At 51.6% G+C, this 20802-nt stretch overlaps 1 protein-coding gene across 2 annotated transcripts in view; it reads left to right on the top strand.

Annotated features, from left to right (window-relative positions):
- Positions 1-2802, top strand: part of FLNB (filamin B) — a 138086-nt gene extending 135284 nt beyond the window's left edge. For both annotated transcript variants that reach the window (XM_082662603.1, XM_082662604.1), the window contains 2 exons: positions 38-241; positions 1178-2802. In XM_082662603.1, the coding sequence (XP_082518729.1) occupies positions 38-241; positions 1178-1365 (392 nt within the window). In that variant the 3' untranslated portion in view covers positions 1366-2802. The remainder of the gene's footprint in view (positions 1-37; positions 242-1177) is intronic.
- The last annotated feature ends 18000 nt before the right edge of the window (positions 2803-20802 follow it).

Here is a 20802-nt window from a genome sequence, read left to right on the forward strand (position 1 = left end):
GTCAGTCATGCCTGCTTCTCTCCCTTCCATGTCCTAGGCCAGCGTCTGGTCAGCCCCGGCTCGGCCAACGAGACCTCATCCATCCTGGTGGAGTCAGTGACCAGGTCCTCCACGGAGACCTGCTATAGCGCCATCCCCAAGGCATCCTCAGATGCCAGCAAGGTGACCTCCAAGGGGGCGGGGCTCTCGAAGGCATTTGTGGGCCAGAAGAGCTCCTTCCTGGTGGACTGCAGCAAAGCTGGTAGGCAGCCTGGCCCTCCTCAGGGAATGGAGGGCATGGGGCGACACCCTCTGTTCTGTGTACTTTGGTCTTTCCTGCTCTGGTCTGCAGTGCCCACCCGCCCATGTAACCCAGACATTTGCAAGTAACCGTGTTCATTGCCCTGTTCTGCACTTAATATTTTTAAATGATTTGCCTCTTGATTTTTTCCAAATGACCTCAAGGTACATAGGAAAGGTCGCGTTATCCTCATTGCATTGTATCAGTAACCTGGCCTCTCCTCTGTCACTAATTGCTGTAATTGCAATTTGAACTTGGGTATTTATTTGGGTGTCAATGTTAGTTGCCTGGGTTCTGGCATCTAGCACATCTGGGCTGGAAACCTGGCTTCACCACTTACTTATTTCTCCCTTCCTCTCTCCCTCCCTCCCTTTCTTCCTTCCTTCCTTAATTTCCAAAGCTTATTAGCCGAGTGACCCTGGGAAAGTTACTAAATCTCTTTCTAAAAGTCAGTTTCCTCTGCTCTAAAATGGGAATAGTCATAGGACCTTCCTGAAGGTTCTCATGAGAATAAATGAGATCAGAATAGCCAACACTTACATAGCCTTTACTGTGTGCTAAGGGCTTCACATGCCATAACTCCTCTAAACCTCACAAGAAGCCCATGAGGTAGGTGCTAGTGTCATCCCCTGTTTACAGGTGGGGAAGCTAAGACAGAGAGAGGTGAAGTACCATATCCAAGGTCACCCACCCAGGAAGTGGCAGGGCAGAGATTTGAAGCCATAAGAGTCCTGCTCGTAATTGCTGCACTCTCCCACCTCTCAAAGGTCCCCAGCATCATCAGAGAAGCTTAACAGGCAGTAACTGGTATCTTTCCCTTGGCTCCCATATCCCCCCCTCTTCCTCTGCCTTCTGGGATGCATCTTCATGGAGTAACCACCTTCCTCTGCCTCCCAGGTTCCAACATGCTGCTGATCGGGGTCCACGGGCCCACCACCCCCTGTGAAGAAGTCTCCATGAAGCATGTGGGCAACCAACAATACAGTGTGACATACATCGTCAAGGAGAAGGGGGATTACGTCCTGGCCGTGAAGTGGGGAGAGGAGCACATCCCTGGCAGCCCCTTCCATGTCACGGTGCCTTAAAACAGTTCTCATCAAGTCCTGGGAGGCGTTCTGGTGGTTGCTTTTGTTGCTTGTTTGTAACTCATTTTATACAAAGTCCTCCAGCCCGTTTGTGGGTCTGAAACCCCATCCCAAAAACATTGCCATGTTTTTTTAAGTACCTTCAGAAAGAAGTCCTAAACTTGACTCTTCAGGGTCATGTTGGGGACTCAGGAAATGCAAATTTGTTCAATAGGCCCGGCAAACTGGACCTCTTTTGGCACAGATCACCCCCTGCAGACAGAACAAGAACAGACAAGGCTGATATTTTTAAGACATGAAGTTGTCTAGTCAGTTTGCAAAACAAGACTGGACGGAAGGGCAAGGAAAATGGGGACGCCTAGTTTATGTTGTCGTTATAAAAGAAGATGACCCTATCACGTAAGAAAAGGCCACTGGGTGACACCAGTTTTAACACTACTGCCACCCCGCCCCCATCTCTCAAAGGGCAGAGTGTCCGAGGTGACAGACTGGCCGAAGTGGCTTCTTGGTGCCTCTCCCCTCATCCCGCTACTTATTTCCCTGCAGAGTCATTGCATGTGACCATCTTGACAGCCATGTCTTTGCTTTTGTTTTCAAAGTCTGTTTCAGTCGCTGGGTCTGAGGAAACTCTGCAGTGGCAAGCAGCCCCCCCACTTGCCAAAGATCCCCCTTTTTTTTTAACCAACACTAGCCCTGTTCTTAACATACGCTCCAGCCATTTGTCCGTTTGATGAGTCTCACCAGCATGTCCAGAGACACCGCAGGTGGGTCCAGGTGTTAGCAGAGGCCTGTCACGTGACCTAACACTCCACACTCACCCCAAGGCAGCCCCAGCGTGAACTTTTTCTGGAAGATAATTGTAGAAGGAAACTCCTGCCAACCGTTGGCCTGAAAGTCAGGGAATAACAGGGGAGGGAAGGACAGCAGCTCATTGGTGGTCCTTGACCATTTGCAGAAATAATGAAAGCGTATTTGGCCCTGGCCACATGTCACCCAAGGCTCTTTGGAAAGCAATAGTAAGCAGGTGCAAAATTCCGAAAATGGGGGGTATCGGGCATTTTGCATGCCTTCTTGCAGACCTGCTTTGGAATAAAGTGAAAGCACTCGGGGACTGCCTGACCGCAGGGCCCAGATGTGTCGTGTGGTCTGGGCCGGCAGCCCTTTCAGATTTGCTGTTTCGTCCTGAGGAGGTGGCCACTGTCATCTCGAGTGTGTCCATGGATGGGACAGGGTGAGGTGGGTGACCCTCCCCGAGGTGTAGCAGCTGAGGGTGAGTGTTGGCAAAGCCCACCTGTTAGGAACTGTAGTGGCCCGAAGCCTGATGTGAAAGGACCACAGGCTTCGTAAACCGGGATGTGGAAGCAAAACTGGAACCAAATGCCAACTGTAAATTGTATCTTATAACTTATTAAATACAGCGTTTGCTCCATAAGCTCCCCAGGTGTTCTTGGATGGTGTCCTTTGGTAAATGGTTTGCGTCTCTGACCGGTTCTCCCAAACCCCGGCCGAAAGAACGCAGGCTAAGCAACTTGTCGTAACAGGGAGCCTCGCCTCTTTTTTGCGGGGGGACGTTCTGTTTCTCCGCAGGCCTCAGTGTGAATTTATCAGGGTGAGGGGTCCTGGCACCAACACAGCCTCCCAGAGAGGTTTGCTAGGGCTTGCCCTGGTTAAGAGTTCCAGATATGAAACCCACTGAGGGGAAGGCTATGGTTTAAAAAAAAAAAAAAAAGGTGAGAGAGAGTCTTTCCTGATGACCTGGGAAACCCTTGAAATAGGGAAGCAGTATCACCTGTCATCCCATCGCCCTTGGACAGCAGGGTTTGGAATTGGTGGTGCCGCCTTCCCTCCATCCTCTCTGCCTCTGTTCCTCCTTTCTGTTCGGGAAGCTTCTCCTTGCTGTGTGTTTAGGACACACTCAGCCCTTGCCTCCTCTTGCCCTACAGCAGTGCTGTGACATGATTTTATGGTGACGACACTAACTCAGGTGCTGCATTGACATGTTTGCAGTCCCAAAGCTGACTTGGGGCAGACCCTGGGCCCCCCTGCCTTTTTGTCCCCAGAGTGGAAGCTCTGCCTCCCTGCTTATCCCACTGTGGGAACAGGAGCCGCCCCCGCAGGCAAGCCTCTGGCAGTTGCCATGATGATGGGAAGTCTGTTCTGGACCCCCAGCCTTGTATTGGGGGTGAGCGGTGGACGGAAGGGCAGGGAAGGAAGACTCTAGATCTTTCTGTGTTTCTTCCTGACACCTGGCTGTTGATCAAGGATGGCAATTTGTGTCCCTCTGAGAGGTGGGAGGAGGGTTGGAGACAAGGAGGTTCCTCCTGCCCGTCCTTCTGAAGGGAGCACCCTTATCTGTGGGCCTGCACCGTGAGTGTCTGGTCCTGGACCGCAGGAGGCCCGTGGGCTTTGGGGAATGCAGGCTCTGCCCAGTGGGTCTGGAGAGGCAGCAGTCGGCTGAGTTTGCCCGAAGAAGAAAACAGGGGCCCAGCTTGAAGCCAGGTGGTTTCTGGGGAGACCGCATTTGTAAGTTAACAGCTGGACTTTGGCATCAGGTAGTCTAGGGCTTAAGTCCTGGCTCGGGTGCTCACTGGCTGTGTGGCCTTGAGGAGTTTGCTTCACCTCTCAGAATGTGCCCCCCTTGAGGTGGTTGTGAGGGTCAGATGGAATCCCACTGGGAGCTGTGAGAGTGTTGGCCACTGCTCTCTATGATCAAACCCAGCCAGGTAATGCGCCTCCTCCACGGGCCGCTTGTTAGCACCTGGGGCTGCACTTGGTGGTCCCCCGACAGTTACGTCCAAGACGTCTCAGAGTGAAATTTGTGCATCTCTCTACTGGTCAGTGGCTAGAACCACAGGGCAACTGTTATCTGCACCTGGACTTCCTGCTATGGGAACCGGCTGTTGTTTGTGCAGACACATTGAAAACTGAAACTTGACCCTGCACCAGCGGTGCCAGGCCCTTTCTGACTTTCACTGGCTGACTTTGCCCCTTTCCTACCAAGGGTTGGCTGGACGATCGCTCTTTTGGTGGCTGGTGGAGATTAGGCAGACCGCAGCTGCCAGCTGCCCTGCAGAGATCCCCAAGCCAGAGGAGGCCTGGCCCCTTCCAAGCCCAGACGCCCTCCTCTTCCTCATCCAGTTTCCCTCTGCAACCCCGTGAAGCACTCATCAGCAGTGCTGCCAAGAAGGAAACATTTTATTAACGTTTCCCTTTGTTTCCAGTGCGTTTGTAAACACGTGGGCCCTTGACCATGTGTCTAGTCTTAAGACTTCAAAGGGGCCTTGAAAGCCACATTTTGATGAGTTTGGTGCAAAATGAGTTGGGCACATAGGGATTTAATTTGCCTTGAAAACTGCACAGCCTTAAAAGTTAGCAGAGTATCAGCTTCCCTGGTGGCGCAGTGGTTGAGAGTCCGCCTGCCGATGCAGGGGACACGGGTTCGAGCCCTGGTCTGGGAAGATCCCACATGCCGCGGAGCAACTAGGCCCGTGAGCCACAACTACTGAGCCTGCGCGTCTGGAGCCTGTGCTCCGCAACAAAAGAGGCCACGACAGTGATAGGCCCGCGTACCGCGATGAAGAGTGACCCCCGCTTGCCGCAACTAGAGAAAGCCCTCGCACAGAAACGAAGACCCAACACAGCCCAAAATTAATTAATTAATTAATTTTAAAAAGTTAGCAGAGTAAAGGTTAGTGGCAAAATGAGTGCTCAATCCTTGTCAACCCCCCAAGTTTGTTTTTTCTTAGATTATTTTTGGCTGCGTTGGATCTTTGTTGCTCCGCGCGGGCTTCCTCTAGTTGCGGCGAGTGGGGGCTCCTACTCTTTGTTGCGGTGCACGGGCTTCTCATTGCGGTGGCTTCTCTTGTTGCGGAGCACGGGCTCTATGCATGTGGGCTTCAGTAGTTGTGGCTCGTGGGCTCTAGAGCACAGGCTTAGTAGTTGTGGCGCACGGGCTTAGTTGCTCCGTGGCATGTGGGATCTTCCCAGACCAGGGCTCGAACCCTCGTTCCCTGTGTTGGCAGGTGGATTCTTAACCACTGTGCCACCAGGGGAGTCCAGTTTGTATTTTGAAATGGGGAGCAAGATCGTTCATTTAAGCGCCCTTTGGCCTTAGTGCTCAGCCAAAGCAATGAAATCTTTCCAAGTCTCCATTCCCTTGTGGGGGGAAGGGGCTTTGTAATCAGAGTATTTCAACTAATGAAAACTCTCCCAGAAACAGCTTGTTTAGCTAATTTTTTTCTTTTCCTCACAATAGCAACTCATAACTCCAAGAGGGAGTGAAAATGTCACATCGCTCAAGGCAAGCCTGAATCTGATTTTTTCTCTCTGGCTTTGGTCTCAGGATGCTGCCCAAAAACATGGTGGGAGGAATCTTTCTAAACAAAGGGATCCTTTTTGCTTTGTGATAAGGCATTTGTCTGGGCCCCTGAGCCCGCAGGGGACCGGCTCATGTGCAAGGAATTTAGCGTGGCCTACCCCACACCCCTTCCTTCTTCCGCTAGAGTTCTCCGCTAAAGCAGGCTGGCAGGAGATGGGGAGTTTACGAGCCTGATTTTGTGGCTCGCATCCAACGGCCCTGCTTATCTCCCCAGGACAAAGCTCGAAGATGAAAGAATCCCGCAGGCCTTTTATTGCCCACTTTACTCCCTCTGCCGTGACCACCGCCTTCCCTAGGCACCAGGACACCCCTCCCTGTCAGTGTGGACATTCTTAAGGCAAAGCTGACGCTGAACGCTGGTGGGATGATCTCAGAGGAGAGGCAAGTCCTGGCAGAGGCACCGAGCCCCGGAAATGCCTGCTTCAGGCCCCACCAGTAGCAGCAAAAGAACCTAATGTGTGCAAAACGCTCAGAAAGCAGCAGGTCAGATGCTGCAGGTGCAAGTCTGGATTGCAGTCTCAGCTGACAGCTCACGCAGTTCTCGTCTCTGTGCCTCAGTGGCTTCATCCATAAAATGGGAAGATAATGGGAAAAGCCATTCTAAGATTAACCTCTAGAAAGATCCCACAACACATCCATCTCCCAGCTGACTTGGGCAAACCTTCCTTCACCCAGAGCTGCTGGGGGAGGGGATGCCTGAGTTTTGGGGAGACTCAGCTCCCCAAGTCAGAGTGGAAGGGATACCTCACAAAAGGAGGCGTAGTTTGTAGGGAAGCCGTTTAGCGTGGTGGTCATTAGCACGGGCCAGCTGGTTCAAATCCTGGTCCTGCTGTGACCTCCGCTGACCGTTTACCCTCACAGAAAACACTGCCTCCATTTTTTCTTCAGTGAAACAGGGTAATGGGACCTGCCCCATACAGTGCTCTTAGGATTAACCAACAAAACGCACAGAAAGAATATCACTGTATCCAGCACACGGTAAGGGTTCACAGAATTACTATGACTCGTGTAAAGTGCTCTGAGAGCTTAATTCCATGAGAGGCTACTTTAAAGACACAAGTACTGAGTCCTAGGAAAGGCCCTGGTCTTGGACAGAGCCCCAGGCTGGGGATTAGAGTTGGGCCTCATCGGTGGAAATGGATAGAGTGGGTCCTTGGTGGCCTGGGAGCGTGGCCAGAAAGCTGGGAGGCACCTGTGCCCCTGCTCGACTCCTGGCCTCCCCTTGTTTCTGAGCTGCAGTGACCTCTTTTCCCCTAGCGCAGGCCTAGGCCAGAGACAGACCTGGGGGCTGCCTCCACACCTTCCCAGGGCTTGTTGGTGGCTTTTAAATGAGTTTTTAAATCTACAGTAAGAAATGTCCTAAGTAACAATGAGGCACTGACTCTTAAGATTATCCCCAAATTTTTACAGGGGAGTTTGCCAGGGCTCAGAGAGGGTAGCGATGATCAAGTTGTGTTAAAACCTGGGAAACCTGAATTAAAACCTGGGGTCCTGAAGCTGCTCACAAGGGCCTGGCACAGGGTGGGCGCCCGCAGACAAGGGAACAGAATCTGAAGGCGGCTCTCCTTGTGGGCGGTTGGCTGTCCTTGTGCCAACTGGAAGGCAACATTTCAGGGGTTGCCTCTCTGCACCCTCCCACACCCCTCCCTTCGGAGGTAGCCTGTCCACTGGGCAGGAGGATAGCCGCCTGGGCTGTTGTCACTGCAGTGACCACCAGGGGCCGCTTTGGATCCTTAAACTGAAGCACCGTGGGCAGCCCGGGTGGTGGGGAAGGCACAGGGTCTCCAAAGCCCCAAGGAGGGGGACACCCACCTCTGCCCTCTTTGTGCTCTGAACACCTGGGCTTACCAGTCTGTGGGTGGGGGCGGTCTGGGCCAGGGAGACTTTCTTGAGTTCTGGCACCAGACCCCACTACCGTTTCACCCCAGGGTCTTGCCACCCCCAGCCCCCTAACTCTTGACTTTCCTCCCTCCGTCCTTACCCAACCTACCTTGCAGCAAGAGAGTTGCCATGAACCAGTGTTTATGGTTCAGTTCTTAATCAAAGGACACCTCCTCCAGAAAGACTTCCCAGACCATCCCCCAAATTCCCTGCCTGCCCCTCTATCCACCTGGTTGGGCATCTGTCTCTCCTGTACTGAGAAGCCCTGAGGGCAGGAAGCCTGTGGGCTCTGTCCCTTCTCATCTCCCTTTAGTACCTGGCTGTGTGTCTGACACAGGGTCAAGAGCAAGTGAATGTTTGTTGAATGAATAAACAAGAGCATACCCAGCAGAGTGGAAAGGCAAGTGGCCCCAGGGCATTGTGGGTAACCTCTTTCTCATTGGTACTCACCCAGAGGGTCCTGGTCAAGAAGGCAGAGGGTCTGAGGATCCAGAAGGCTGACTTCATGGTGCTGTTGGGGTGACTGGTGGGTCCTTCTCTGCCCCGCCCTGCCTGCACCTCTCTCACGATGCTTGTCACATTCCGTGGGAGAGTCTAACAGAGATGTGGGCTTTGGAGTCAATCCCAGTGCGACCATTTAATGTTGCTGAGCATCACTTTTCTCACCTGGAAAAGTGACGTAAGAGAGCCTACTAGTGGGACTTCCCTGGTGGTCCAGTGGGTCCGGGGTTCAATCCCTGGTCAGGGAACTAGATCCCACATGGCACAACTAAGACCTGGCACAGCCAAATAAATAAATAGATAAATAAATATTTTTTTAAAAAGAGCCTATTAGTCGTTGAGTGAAGTCACTCAGTGAAGCCCCAGCTCAGGGCCTGGCACAGAGTGGGTACCACCATACACCAGTAGTGTGCCCTGGGGCACATCATTTCTCCAGGCCTCCATTTCCCCACCTGAAAAGGAGGCTCTGCGAGCCCCAGTAATCACGCAGGTGGCCTAAGGCACACGGAGTGCAGCCTAGCAGCTGGCACCTAGCAGGTGCTTGTTAATCATCAGCTGACGTTTACAGAGGGCTTCCTCCGTGCCAGGTGCTGTTTGTCTCACGTTGTTAAACACTGTTCTAACGTCATTCTCTGAACACTAAGGGTAGTTCTCGCCATCATCTCGCTGTACAGATGAGGCCATACCACTGTCAAGTGGCAGAGCTGTGTGTGAGGAGTAACCAGAGCTTCCTGGAGTGGAGACGACCTCTCTTTAGACCCCCTTGGGTGCCTGGCATGCAGTAGGTGTACACTGGGGTTTGCTGAATGGACTAGAGGCAGTGGAACCCCATGCGCCACCTGGGATCCTCTGGGTATGAGGAGGAAAGGCCTGGGCCCTGGGTTCCTCTGGGGCAGAACAGGGCCCCCTCCCAGGCACCCTGGGTAGGTGTGGCCTTTGCTCCTTTTTTCAGTCTGGTCTGTCCCACCCACTGCCTGTGTGTGGCTCGCAGTGCCCTGAGCAGCCCAGCCTCTCCTCTCCGGCAGGGCCTTGGCAACCCAGCCCTCATTGGCTGCACGTATCCTTGGAGATGAGGCACCAGCAGTGCAAACATAGGCGGCAGAATGTTTCCTCCCTCCCCCGCCCCCTTGCCCTCACTGCCACGAGGGATCTATTCACCTCCCAGAAGCAAGCCTGCTGGCAGGAGCACATCCGGAAGGAGACTGCCGCCCAGGTCGCCTGGAACATCAGCTATGGCCACAAGCACCTGAAGGAGGGACCCTTGCCCAGGAAGCGGCTCCAAAAGGCCCCCTTCAGGTCAGTCTGGGAGTGGGGCCATCCCAGGCCACCAGCTACCTGTTGGATGGCCAGAGACCAGGGGGCTCCAGGATCAGCTGTCCAGGGGAGTAGGTGTCCAGGGCCCTCCACCCAAGGGAGACAGAGTCAGGCAGACCCGAAGAGCAACTCGGGGGCTAGCAGGCCAGACCAAACCAGGGGGCTTAGGCATGAAGCAGGTCCCCCCGCACCCTGCAGCTGCTCTTCCAAGGCATCTCCCTCGACGGCCAAGGCCAGGCCTCCTACCTCCGGGATCGGCATTGGCAGAAGCCGGAGGAGAAGTTTCCGTCCTGGGAGTACAGCTGGCCTGTGGGTAAGGGCCACCACCCTCTTGCCATTCCAGGCCTTTGCAGGCAGGCCCAGCCTCGTCCCTCATCATATTCCTCTGGCTCACTATTCTCTGAGCAGGACTCCAGGCCTTTGCACGTTCTGGTCTTTCCACCTAGAATGTTCCTCCTGCCCCATCTTCTGCTGGCTAACTTTCAGATGTCACCTCCTCTGGGAAGTCTTCCAAGAGTCCTCCAGGAGACTAGTTGAGCCCACCTTTGTGCTCCTGCAATTTTTGAGTCTGCGCAGCACTATCACCACTCCTTGAGGATCCATCTGGCCTGGTGAGGCCTTGGGCTTCCAGGGCTTCTTAGTTAATTTTATTAACGCCCTCCCAGCTCCCAGGTTGGGGCTGGCACTCAGTCACTGTGGGATAAATGAGTATGGACTAGGGAATGAGGCCTTGAATTGGAATCAAGAGGTTGTGAGTTCAATCCTGGCTCCGCCACTTTCATGTTGTGTGAGCTCACGCAAGAAACTTAACTTCTCTGGGCCTCAGTTTCCACACCTGAAAACTGGGAACAAATGAGTACCTCCCTTCCTTTGTCACAGGGTTTTGGTGAAATCAGGCGGGAAAACACCCCGAACAGGAGTTATCCTCAGAAAGCTGCATGAGGTGGGTAGGACACATTCATTCATTCAGCATATAATCCTGTCGTTCAGAACAGCCAGTAGAGGGAGATCTGGAGCCACTGAATCCCGGCTCTACCCCAAAATGAGTTAGTGAACCAACAGGCACAGAGCGACTCAGGTTGAAATTACCAGGCTGGGTTTGAATTCTGGTTCGTTTGTTCATTCACTCATTCATTCATTCATTCATTCATTAACAGATGTTTATTGAGCACTTAATATGTGCTCCTCTTTTTGTCCTGGGGTGTATAGCAGAGAGCAAGACAGACATGGGCCCTCACAGAGAGCCGATGACAGATAGATGAAGTAGTGTCAGGCTGTGGTCCGTGCTACAGAGCTGCACTTTTCAATCTTTACCATCACAGGAATTACCTGGGGATCGCGTTACAATGTAGGTTCTGATCCTTCAGTGACGTGAGTGGGGTGAGATTCTGCATTTCTAACAAGCTCCCTGACGATGCTGATGCTGCTGGTCCATGGACCACACTTGAGTATCAAGGCTATAAGAAGAGGTAAATCAGGAGAAAGCGATGGAGGCTGAGGGGCTGCTATGGTAGACAGGGTAGTCAGGGAAGGCCTGCTGGGGTGGGACGTTGAGCAGGGTCCCAGGTCGAATCTCCCCCATCGGATTCTTCTGAGAAGGGCCCGACTCCCTGTGCCCACAGTGCAAGACTCAGTTTAGGCCTCACATGGGGCTTCCCTGTTCCTCCTCTCCTGCTCGGCCCACAGGTCCATACCTGCTGCCTGTGAAACCACTGCCAGGCATAGGGTCTCCAGATGGAGCAAATTAAAATACAGAATGCCCAGTTGCATTTGCATTTCAGATAAACAGTGTAAGTATGTACCAAATGTGGCATGGGACATACGTATGCTGAAAAAATTACTCATGGTTTATCTGAAATTCAAATGTAATTGGGCATCCTACGTTTTATCCAGCAACCCAAGCATTGGAGTCAGGGGAGCTGATTCTGGCTGCCCCCTGGGTACAAGGGCAGTGCTGGGTTCAGGGCAAAGTTCAGTTTTTCCCCATAGTGTTCTGTTTAAACCCACAGTTGCTCCCAGAATCTCTGGAATATTCTGTAAGCATCTGGCCTCATGCCCCTAACCCAACCGGTTCAGAAGCCAGATGGGGAACAGATGACATACCTTCCGCTGACCACTTCTCCCCTCCCCAAACAGGTACAGACAGGAGCTGTGTCTTCTCAGTGGGTGCAAATAGCCACAGAAGAGGGGTTGAAGGCATTGTCTGGGCCCCAGCTAGGTCAGCCCCAAGTGCCTTTTACACATAGAAAGCACCAGTCTGGTGCCTGGCACATAGTAAATGCTCAAGAAATGGTAACTGGTACTATTATTATTATTATTAATTCAACAGGGAGGATTTGCAGCCAACGGGCATTTGGGAAGCTAGTTCAGCCTTGGGCCACCCTGGAGGTGTTTACCGTGGAGCATTGGGATGGCTGGGGAATCACTAGACAAGGGGAGAAATGTGATGAGGGGTAAGTGAGGTTGGGGTTGGGATGGGATCGAAATAGTTAACAATTAGTATAACCTGCGTGCCCCCAATCAGGGCAGATCCTGGCCATGGAGCCAAAGCAGGGTCTCGAGATGCCCATGCTTTGCCAGGCATACCGTTTAGTTACTGGATCCTGAGAAGGAATGGGGGGCCTAGGGTAGGGGTCAAGGGGCACAAGGGGCAGCGCTGTTGCTAAGTGCGCAGAAGCATTTCACTGTTCTAGCAGCTGGAGCAGCTGTGGCACTGTGTTTTGTTGGGCTGTGGGTGCGCTGGCAGGAGTGGTGGGCCCAGCACCGGGCCCTTGTTGTGTTCAGGGGAATCCATGAAGGACACCAGGGCTCCAGCTCACGCCAGGTTCCAGCCCATCACAAAGAGCTTTTACATCAAAAGGAGCATCTTCCATGTCCCACGGCGAACAGACCAGCGGATGTGAATTTGCTGGGGGTTCAGAAGCTGCTCCTTCCTTTTCCTGTGGTCTGTCTGGACCCTGAAGAGCAGAGACACTGCCAGCCCCACCCTCCCTGTGTTCTGTTCAGCTCTGCCAAGCGGGGAGAGGCACGAGTCCTACTCTAAGGTGGGCACATGTCTGGGATTCAGGGGGGCCCACCTGCTGCCTCTTGTCTGCCCTCAGGGACCTCAGCTCCTTGCAGAGCTCCTCGCCCCTGCCATCACCATCACCAGCACAGGTCACTCTCCTGGGGGAAGCAATGGAACCTCCAAGTGCTCCAGCAGCAGACCTGGGGCAGGGGAGGGGCATCTCTAAGTTCTTAAGGTACTAAGGGGAGAGGAGGGGGATATCTCCCTGTCCTTACTCTCTACATCCTGTTGAAGGGACCCATAGCAGAATTGCTCAGTCCCAGGGTCTCCCAGAGTTTAGGGAGGAAGTCGTTTCCAAGTTTACTTTCTGCTTCTCACACCTCCAAGAACCTGCACAGGTCAGGGTCGCCTCACTGCTGTAACAAACAGCCCCTAAATCCCAGTTGCTCAAACGTACTAAAAAAAAAATGTATTTTTTACAGCACAGTGCAATCTGGTGTTCAGCAGGCCACCTGCCACATGCTGATCTGGGGACGCAGGCTCCTCCCATCTGGTGGCTGTGCCATCTTCTAGGGCCTCAGAGCCCTTCCCTGAGTCCTCTACACCCGGCTGCGGGATGAGGGAGGAGAGACAGGGGCCTGGAGAGAACATGCCCACCCTTGACCACCTTGGCCTGGAGCTGACACATCCTATGGGTGAGAGCAAATCACACGACTTCTAGATGTGAGAAGGCTGGGAGTGCTGTGTGACCAGGTGGCCAGGAAGAAGAAGGGAGAGGGTCCCCAAACACCTAGCCCATCTCTGCCACAGAGCCCGATGTGCCCTGCGGCTGCTCTAGGGGTGGATGTGAGCTTGGCCACCACCCTAAACTCACAAGTCCCTTCCTGTATGAGTTTGCTAGGACTCCCATAACAAAGGACCACACACTGGGTGACTTAAAATAACAAAAAGTTGTCTCACAGATCCAAAAATTAGAAGCCTAAAAATCATGCTGCCTCTGAAACCTGCAGGGAAACCCTTCCTGGCCTCTTCCTGGCTCCTGGGAGTTTGCTGGCAGTCCTTGGCATTCCCTGGTTTGCAGCTGCATAACTCAGTCTCTGTCTTGGTCATCACATGGCCCCTGTGTCTCTGTCTTCATGTGGCCATCTATTTTTTTTTTAATTTATTTATTTTATTTATTTATTTTTGGCTGCGTTGGGTCTTCATTGCTGCGCGTGGGCTTTCTCTAGTTGTGGCGAGCAGGGGCTGCTCTTTGTTGTGGTGCATGGGCTTCTTATTGTGGTGGCTTCTCTTGTTGTGTAGCACGGGATCTAGGTGCGCGGGCTTTAGTAGTTGTGGTGTGTGGGCTCAGTAGTTGTGGCTCGCGGGCTCTAGAGCACAGGCTCAGTAGTTGTGGCACTCAGGCTTAGTTCCTCTGCAGCATGTGGGATCTTCCCGGACCAGGGCTTGAACCCGTGTCCCTTGCATTGGCAGGTGGATTCTTAACCACTGTGCCACCAGGGAAGCCTATGTGGCCATCTTCTTATAAGGACACCAGTCATATCGGATTAGGGGCTTACCCTACTCCAGTATGTCCTCATTTTAGCTAATTACATCTACTATAACCCTATTTCCAAATAAGGTCACATTCTGAGGAACTGGTGGTTAGAACGTCAGCGTATTTTTTTTGAGGGGACACAGTTCAGCTCATAACCCCTCCCTTCTGGTAGCTAAACCTTGGTTACTGGGGCCATCTTGAAGGACCTTCCTCTTTCCTTGGATTCCCTCCCAGAATCCCAGACATGTCAAATGTTTGTGGCTGGCATCCTACCCAGCATTGGTGCACACAGCACCTCATTGCTTACAAGGCCTCTGGCATGGAGGGAACCCAAGGATTCACCCTGTTACCAACCAGGGTTCTTGGCCCCCTTAATCGATAGAAGTTGATCAGAGTCCAGACAAGAAATTCAGGCATGCTTTACTGGGGCACCTGCTGCAGCGGGGGAGTGAGAGCAAACAACATGTTCCTTGCCTGCTGGCTCACTCCCTGAGGCAGGGGCGAGCTTGTTCCTTATATGGGGTGAGGGTAGGGGTGTGTCCGGGGGGTCGAGCGGGAGGGGTGGCTTAGGTGGTTGGCCCACCCCTTAGGTGCTGTTGTGTGCAGGGGGCATGTGCAGTACCCTGCTTTTGCTCCTGACCCCCTACTTTTGCTCCAGGCTCTTCAAAAGTGGCAGTTGGGGTTTTTGGTCTTTTGTATCTTTTGGGCCCAGAATTTGCCCCAACTGTGCATGCATGCAGTTATTTTAGTCACATACAGTTTCTTTGTACTTTGTTGCTGGAGGAGAGGTGTGTCCAGGTGCAAGTACTGCAGCACTGCAGCAAAGGGCCCCAGGTCCCAGCCTATCTCAGCCCTGCGCACAGCCCTTTGTGAAACCAAAATGCTCACGGGCCCACCCTGCTTAATCAGGGCACTGTGGTACCCTTCTACTCCGCTCGTTCAAAGAGCAGCCCCTCAGTCTGGCCGAAGAAAGAACGAGGCAAACCAACAGCTCTGTGAGGACCACCCCCAGAGGAACTTTCCAGGTGTCTCCAAGTTTTCCCCTTAGCCTGAAACTCCACAAAGGAGCTAGTAGTTTTAAAACAGCAAATTGAACTAAGTTGCCTGCTTTTCCCTTATCAACTTTGGGAAAGTTCTTGAGTGGGAAAGAGCAGGAGGCAGAGAGCGTGAACAAGGCTGTGTGTGCATGTGATCCTTGGGAACTTGCACCGCAGCCTTGCACCCTAGGGGCAGGTGCTTGAGAAATACCTGCCGAATGTAATCAACCAGATAGCCCACTGCGTTCTTTGGGGTCATTTGAATGCAACAAACCTTGATCTGATAGCTCCCAGGGGCCAGGTCTAGGCTGGGTCCCTGGGGCAGAGGGGGCAAATCTTCTTGGAGCTCATGGCACAGAGTGAGAAGGGCTGTGATGGGGGAAGACGGGCACCTTTGGAGCGCAGAGGGGACGCCTAAGCCAGCATGGGGTGTCAGGGTAGGCCTCCTGAGGGACATCATCATTATTTCTGTTATTAAATGAAACAATGCTCAGAAAATGCCTAGCAAATGGCTGGCTCTCTATATGTGAATTATACTAGTTGTTATTATGATTATCTCTATCGGCAGCAAGGCTGCAAAGCTGCTTAGAAGAGGACAGGCTGCTACCAGGGCAGCTTTTCACAGCTGGAATTTTGCAAATAAATTAAGTCTTTTGGAACGTGATTTGAGTGATGATGTTTTCAGTTCTCGAAGGATGATACCACATTGCTAACACCATTCTAGAAGCATGGGAAAAGGGTTGATTCATAACAAGCAATGGATGTTCCAGGTTGTTAGGGCTTAATACTTCTGGGGAATTTATTTATTTATATTTAGTGAGCACCTCTATGATATTTGCTACATGCAGGGCCTTATTCTAAACCCACACTGTCCAGTTCCATAGTCATGAGCTACATGTATCCACTGAGCATTTGAAATGTGTCTCATCCAAATAGAGATGTGCTGTAAGTATAAAAGACACACCGGGTTTCAGAAATTTAGTATAATAAAAAATGTAAAATAGCTCATTAATAATTTTTATATTGAATCACATGTTGAAATGACCAAACTTGGATATATTGGGTTAAATCAAGGATCGACAAACTTTCTCTGTAAAGGACTAGGTAGTGGGTATTTTCAGCTTTGTGGGCCATGCAGTCTCAAATAAGCAAATACTCAACTCTGCTGTTGCAGTGTAAAAGCAGCCGTGGCTGGTACATAAACAAATGGGTGTGGATATGTTCCAATAAAACTTCATTTAAAAAAACAGGTGGTGGGGGCTTCCCTGGTGGCACAGTGGTTGAGAGTCCGCCTGCCGACGCAGGGGACACGGGTTCGTGCCCCGGTCCGGGAGGATCCCACGTGCCGCGCAGCAGCTGGGCCAGTGAGCTATGGCCGCTGGGCCTGCGCGTCCGGAGCCTGTGCTCCGCAATGGGAGAGGCCACAGCGGTGAGAGGCCCGCGTACCGCAAAAAAAAAACAAACCCACAGGTGGTGGGCTAGATTTGACCCATTGCCTGTAGTTTGCTGACCCCCTATGTTAAATAAAATACATTATTAAAATTAGTTTTACTTGTTTCTTTTTGCTTTTTAATTAATTTATTTTTTGGCCGTGCCGGACGGCTTGCTTAACGTGGGCCACGGCAGTGAAACCGCCAAGTCCTAACCACTGGACTGCCAGGAAGTTCCCTTGTTTTGCTTTTTTAATGTGGCTACTAGAAAATTTCAAATTACAAATTGGCTCACATGCTATTCCTATCGCACAGGGCCAATCTAGGAGTTTTACAAGTATTAACTCGGAGGGATAGCTCTGTTGCCCTGGGAGAGGGGTGCCTTTGTGTGTGTGTGTGTGTAGGGGGGATGTGTGAATTCTGATGACAACCTAAAGAGAGCATGTGGAGTTGGTGCCTTGGCCTGGCTTCCCCACTGCTGAGTATGGAGTCCAAGGGCAGGCGGGTAGCTGCTTCCTGGGGTATCTGGACCTGTGCCCTCTCTCTAGGTTCATCCTTTGACTGAAGCGAAGTTCCCGGCAAGACCACTAGGTGGTGGTGTTGGACCACAGGGTACCATGGTTGGACCACTGGAAACTTGCATTTTCGGCTTGGCTCTGCCATGCATTTGTTGTGTGGCCTTGGATCTCAATTTCCTCACCTGTAATATGGGGTTACACTAGACTAGTGAAAACATTAACTTTGGGGGCATACTGACTTGATTTGACTTTTGACTCCACCAGGGCCACATTATGACTTTTGTGGGTCCTAGTGCACTTTTGCCTTCACGAATCCCTTCTTCCATGAAAAAATAGTAAAAATTATATTTTACAACAACACTGGTATAAAGACAGTTATGTTAATATTATATACTAAAACTGTCTTCAACCTAAATTTTTATTTTTTCCCTTCTTATCCTGAAAGAAATTAAAACATTTCCGCGGCCCCTAAAAGTGTTGTGGCCCTAGGCCCTGCGCCTACTCTGTCTCATGGAGGGAGGTGCCACCTCCACTACTCGCCAGCTGTGTGACCATGGGCAAGTTGTTTAACTTCTCTGGGCCTGAGTTCCCTCATTTCTAAAATGGAGATGACAACAGAGCCCACCTTTTTAGTGCTATTGTTGGTATTTAGTAGATAGTGTATACCATTCCTTCTTAAAACACAGCCTGGCCCAGAACAAGCTTTAGCAAATGACAGCTGCTGTCATTATTATTATTACTACTATCTTTAAAGACATCTTCAGCTTAACCTCTATGAAACTATTAAAGTAACTCAAGCAGGAATCTCAAAATAAGTAAGTTGGAAAAATAAAATAAAACTTCCAGGGTATTTGATGGGGAAAGTAAAAGAGTTTCCTAGAGGAGAGAGGGTCAGCAGAAGGACTTTTTGCAAATAACTAACACGTTTTCTCCTGCCATCAGGGAACTCATAGGAGGTAAGAACACGGGCTTGTTAACAATCAGTGGAAACCTGGGCCAGCTGGGGACTATACGCCAGGTGGGCTGACCCTCGGGTAAGGGGCGGGCATGCGTGCGTGTGCGTGTGCGTGTGCGTGTGCGTGTGGGCGAGAGAAACCGGAGCGTTCGTCTTAGAGAAGGGACGTTTGCATGGAGTTTTGGACGCTGTGATAGCCCTAGACCCACAAAGAGAGGGACATTGTGTTCGCAGGTTAGAGGGGCAAAGAGGGGAGGGCAGTTTAGGCAGAAGGTACAGCACTGCAAATACCTGAGGTAGGAGGGTGGAGGGCAAGTTCAAGGAGCCACGGTGAGGTTTACCTTTAGCTGGATTTTAAGGTTTTAGTTCTTGTGTCCTGGTGCCATCCTGTTTTATTTTTTATTCATTTGTTTGTTTGTTTATTTTTTGCTGCGTGTTGCTGTGTGCGGGCTTTCTCTAGTCGTGGCAAGCGGGGGCTACTCTGTTGCGGTGTGTGGGCTTCTCATTGCGGTGGCTCCTCTTGTTGCGGAGATGGGGCTCTAGGTGCACAGGCTTCAGTAGTTGTGGCACGTGGGCTCTAGAATGCAGGCTCAGTAGTTGTGGCATGCAGGCTCAGTAGTTGTGGTGCACGGGCTTAGTTGCTCTGCGGCACGTGGGATCTTCCCGGACCAGGGCTCAAACCCATGTCCCTGGCACTGGCAGGCGGATTCTTAACCACTGCACCACCAGGGAAGCCCTTCCTGTTTTAAGTTTAGTTTTTTGTTTGTTTTTTGACTGCATTGGGTCTTCATTTCTGCACGCAGGCTTTCTCTAGTTGCGGCGAGCGGGGGCTACTCTTGGTTGTGGTGCGCAGGCTTCTCATTGCAGTGGCTTCTTGTTGCTGACCACGGGCTCTAGGTGCACGGGCTTCAGTGGTTGTGGCACGCGGGCTCAGTAGTTGAGGCTCGGGGACTCTAGAGCACAGGCTCAGTAGTTGTGGTGCACGGGCTTTGTTGCTCCGTGGCATGTGGGATCTCCCTGGACTAGGACTCAAACCTGTGTCCCCTGCATTAGCAGGCAGATTCTTAACCACTGCACCACCAGGGAAGTCCCACTATTTTATTTTATTATTTTTTTTTTGCCACACCACGCAGGCTTGTGGGTTCTTAGTTCAGCGGCAGGGCCATGGTAGTGGAAGCACAGAGTCCTAACCACTGGACCACCTGGGAATTCCTGCCATTCTAGTTTATATCTTTCAGGTGTTCTTTGAGAAACTACAGTACACTAGAGGGTACTGTTATTTTTTTAAATCCCCAGTTTGAACCAGCAAAAATCATTCCCTGACTTTGCAAATTAAGTATTTCCATCCGGAAGGATTTCTAAAAGAAAAATTACAACGATTCTACTACCCAATGTTTACTACCTTTTGCTCAAAATAATTTTTTTTAAAGGATAACTGTGTAAAGGCTATTGCTTTTTACTCCAAGGTGGCACAGTTGTGCCCCCTGAGTTTAATTAACCTGACAAAAATTTATTGAGCAGTGACTAAGAAGACATAGCTCTGCTCCCATAGAGGTAGTAGGTTGGGGATGGGAAACAGACATTGGACAGGTGATTACACATGTGATGAGGGTTAGGAAGGGGACACACAGGGCACTGTGGGAAGATGTAAATGAGGGTCCCAAAGTAGACTGGGGAGAGCTGGTCAGGGGAGGCCTCTCTGATTGAGTGAGGTTTAAGTTGAGTTTCGAGGAATGAGAAGTTTGCTAACTGAAGGGGGAGAAGAGTGATGCAGGAGGAGGGAAACAGTACGTGAAGAGGCCCAGGGGCTGAGGAGAGCCTGAAGAACAGAGGAACAAAGCGATGTGGCTACAGAATGTACCTGGTTGAAAATGGAGCTGGAAAGGTAAGTGAAAGCCAAGCACCACAGAGCTTTGTGGACCGTGGTGAGGACTTGGGTCTTTATGTGGAGAGAAATGGGGAGCCATTGAGGGTTTAAGGCAGGGGAGAGATAGGATGAGATTTGCATTTTAGGGTGCACACCCTGCTTGTGGGAGGAGAACAGATTGTAGTGGGGAGGTGGTGGGACCAGTAAGGAGGCTGTGATGTCATCAAACAAGAGGCAGTGGCTTGGACTAGGGCCGCCCCCTTTGCCCTTGGCCCCATGAAGCCTGGGGAACCAAGCAGTCATTCAGCTAGTGTTTCATGCAGAGCCCTCACTGTTTCCCATCCCATTTTCCCAGAAGGATCGAGTGTGTATGCGTGCGCATCCTTGTTTCCTTGAAATTCCTTTAGATTTACTTAATTTCAGTAGTTTCCCTGAATCCTAAAGCTTGAACACACTGCTGCCAGCGTCCTGTGGGACCGCGGTTACCCACTCCTCCTTCAAGATGTGACCTGTGGGTTAGTGACGTGGAATACTGGCTCCTCAGCGTGGCCTCTGCCTTCAGGACTATTTGGGTGGAAGCCCCGATAGGGGTCCTAGGTGGCCGACACAGGTGTGAACCTCTCTCACCCACACATCCCTGGGCTGGGTGCGTTTTCTCCTTCTGGGAGGGAAGAGGGATGTGGCCTCCAGTTTGTCACTCTTTCCTCTCCCGGTTTGGCAACTGCCCTTTACACTGGCCTTCTTCAGTCCGAGGGAGAGATGGGAGCCAGGGTCGCTGACCTGGAGAAGCTCCCTTCTCTCCTTCCCACCCGCGCCACTGACTCACAGGGACAGGATGAAAGGCACTGGGGAGCATGTTTGTTTGAGGCAGGAAAGGAATGTTGATGAAGACGAGAAAATAGCGAAGACTGGAAATAGAGGCATCTCCATTTCTCAAGACTTGCCAAAATACTTGCTGTGTTGAATGATAAAGAAATGGAAGACTTCCCTGGTGGCATAGTGGTTAAGAATC

The sequence above is a fragment of the Grampus griseus genome (assembly GCF_964374135.1).
Source record: "Grampus griseus genome assembly, chromosome: 10".
NCBI lineage: Eukaryota > Metazoa > Chordata > Mammalia > Artiodactyla > Delphinidae > Grampus > Grampus griseus.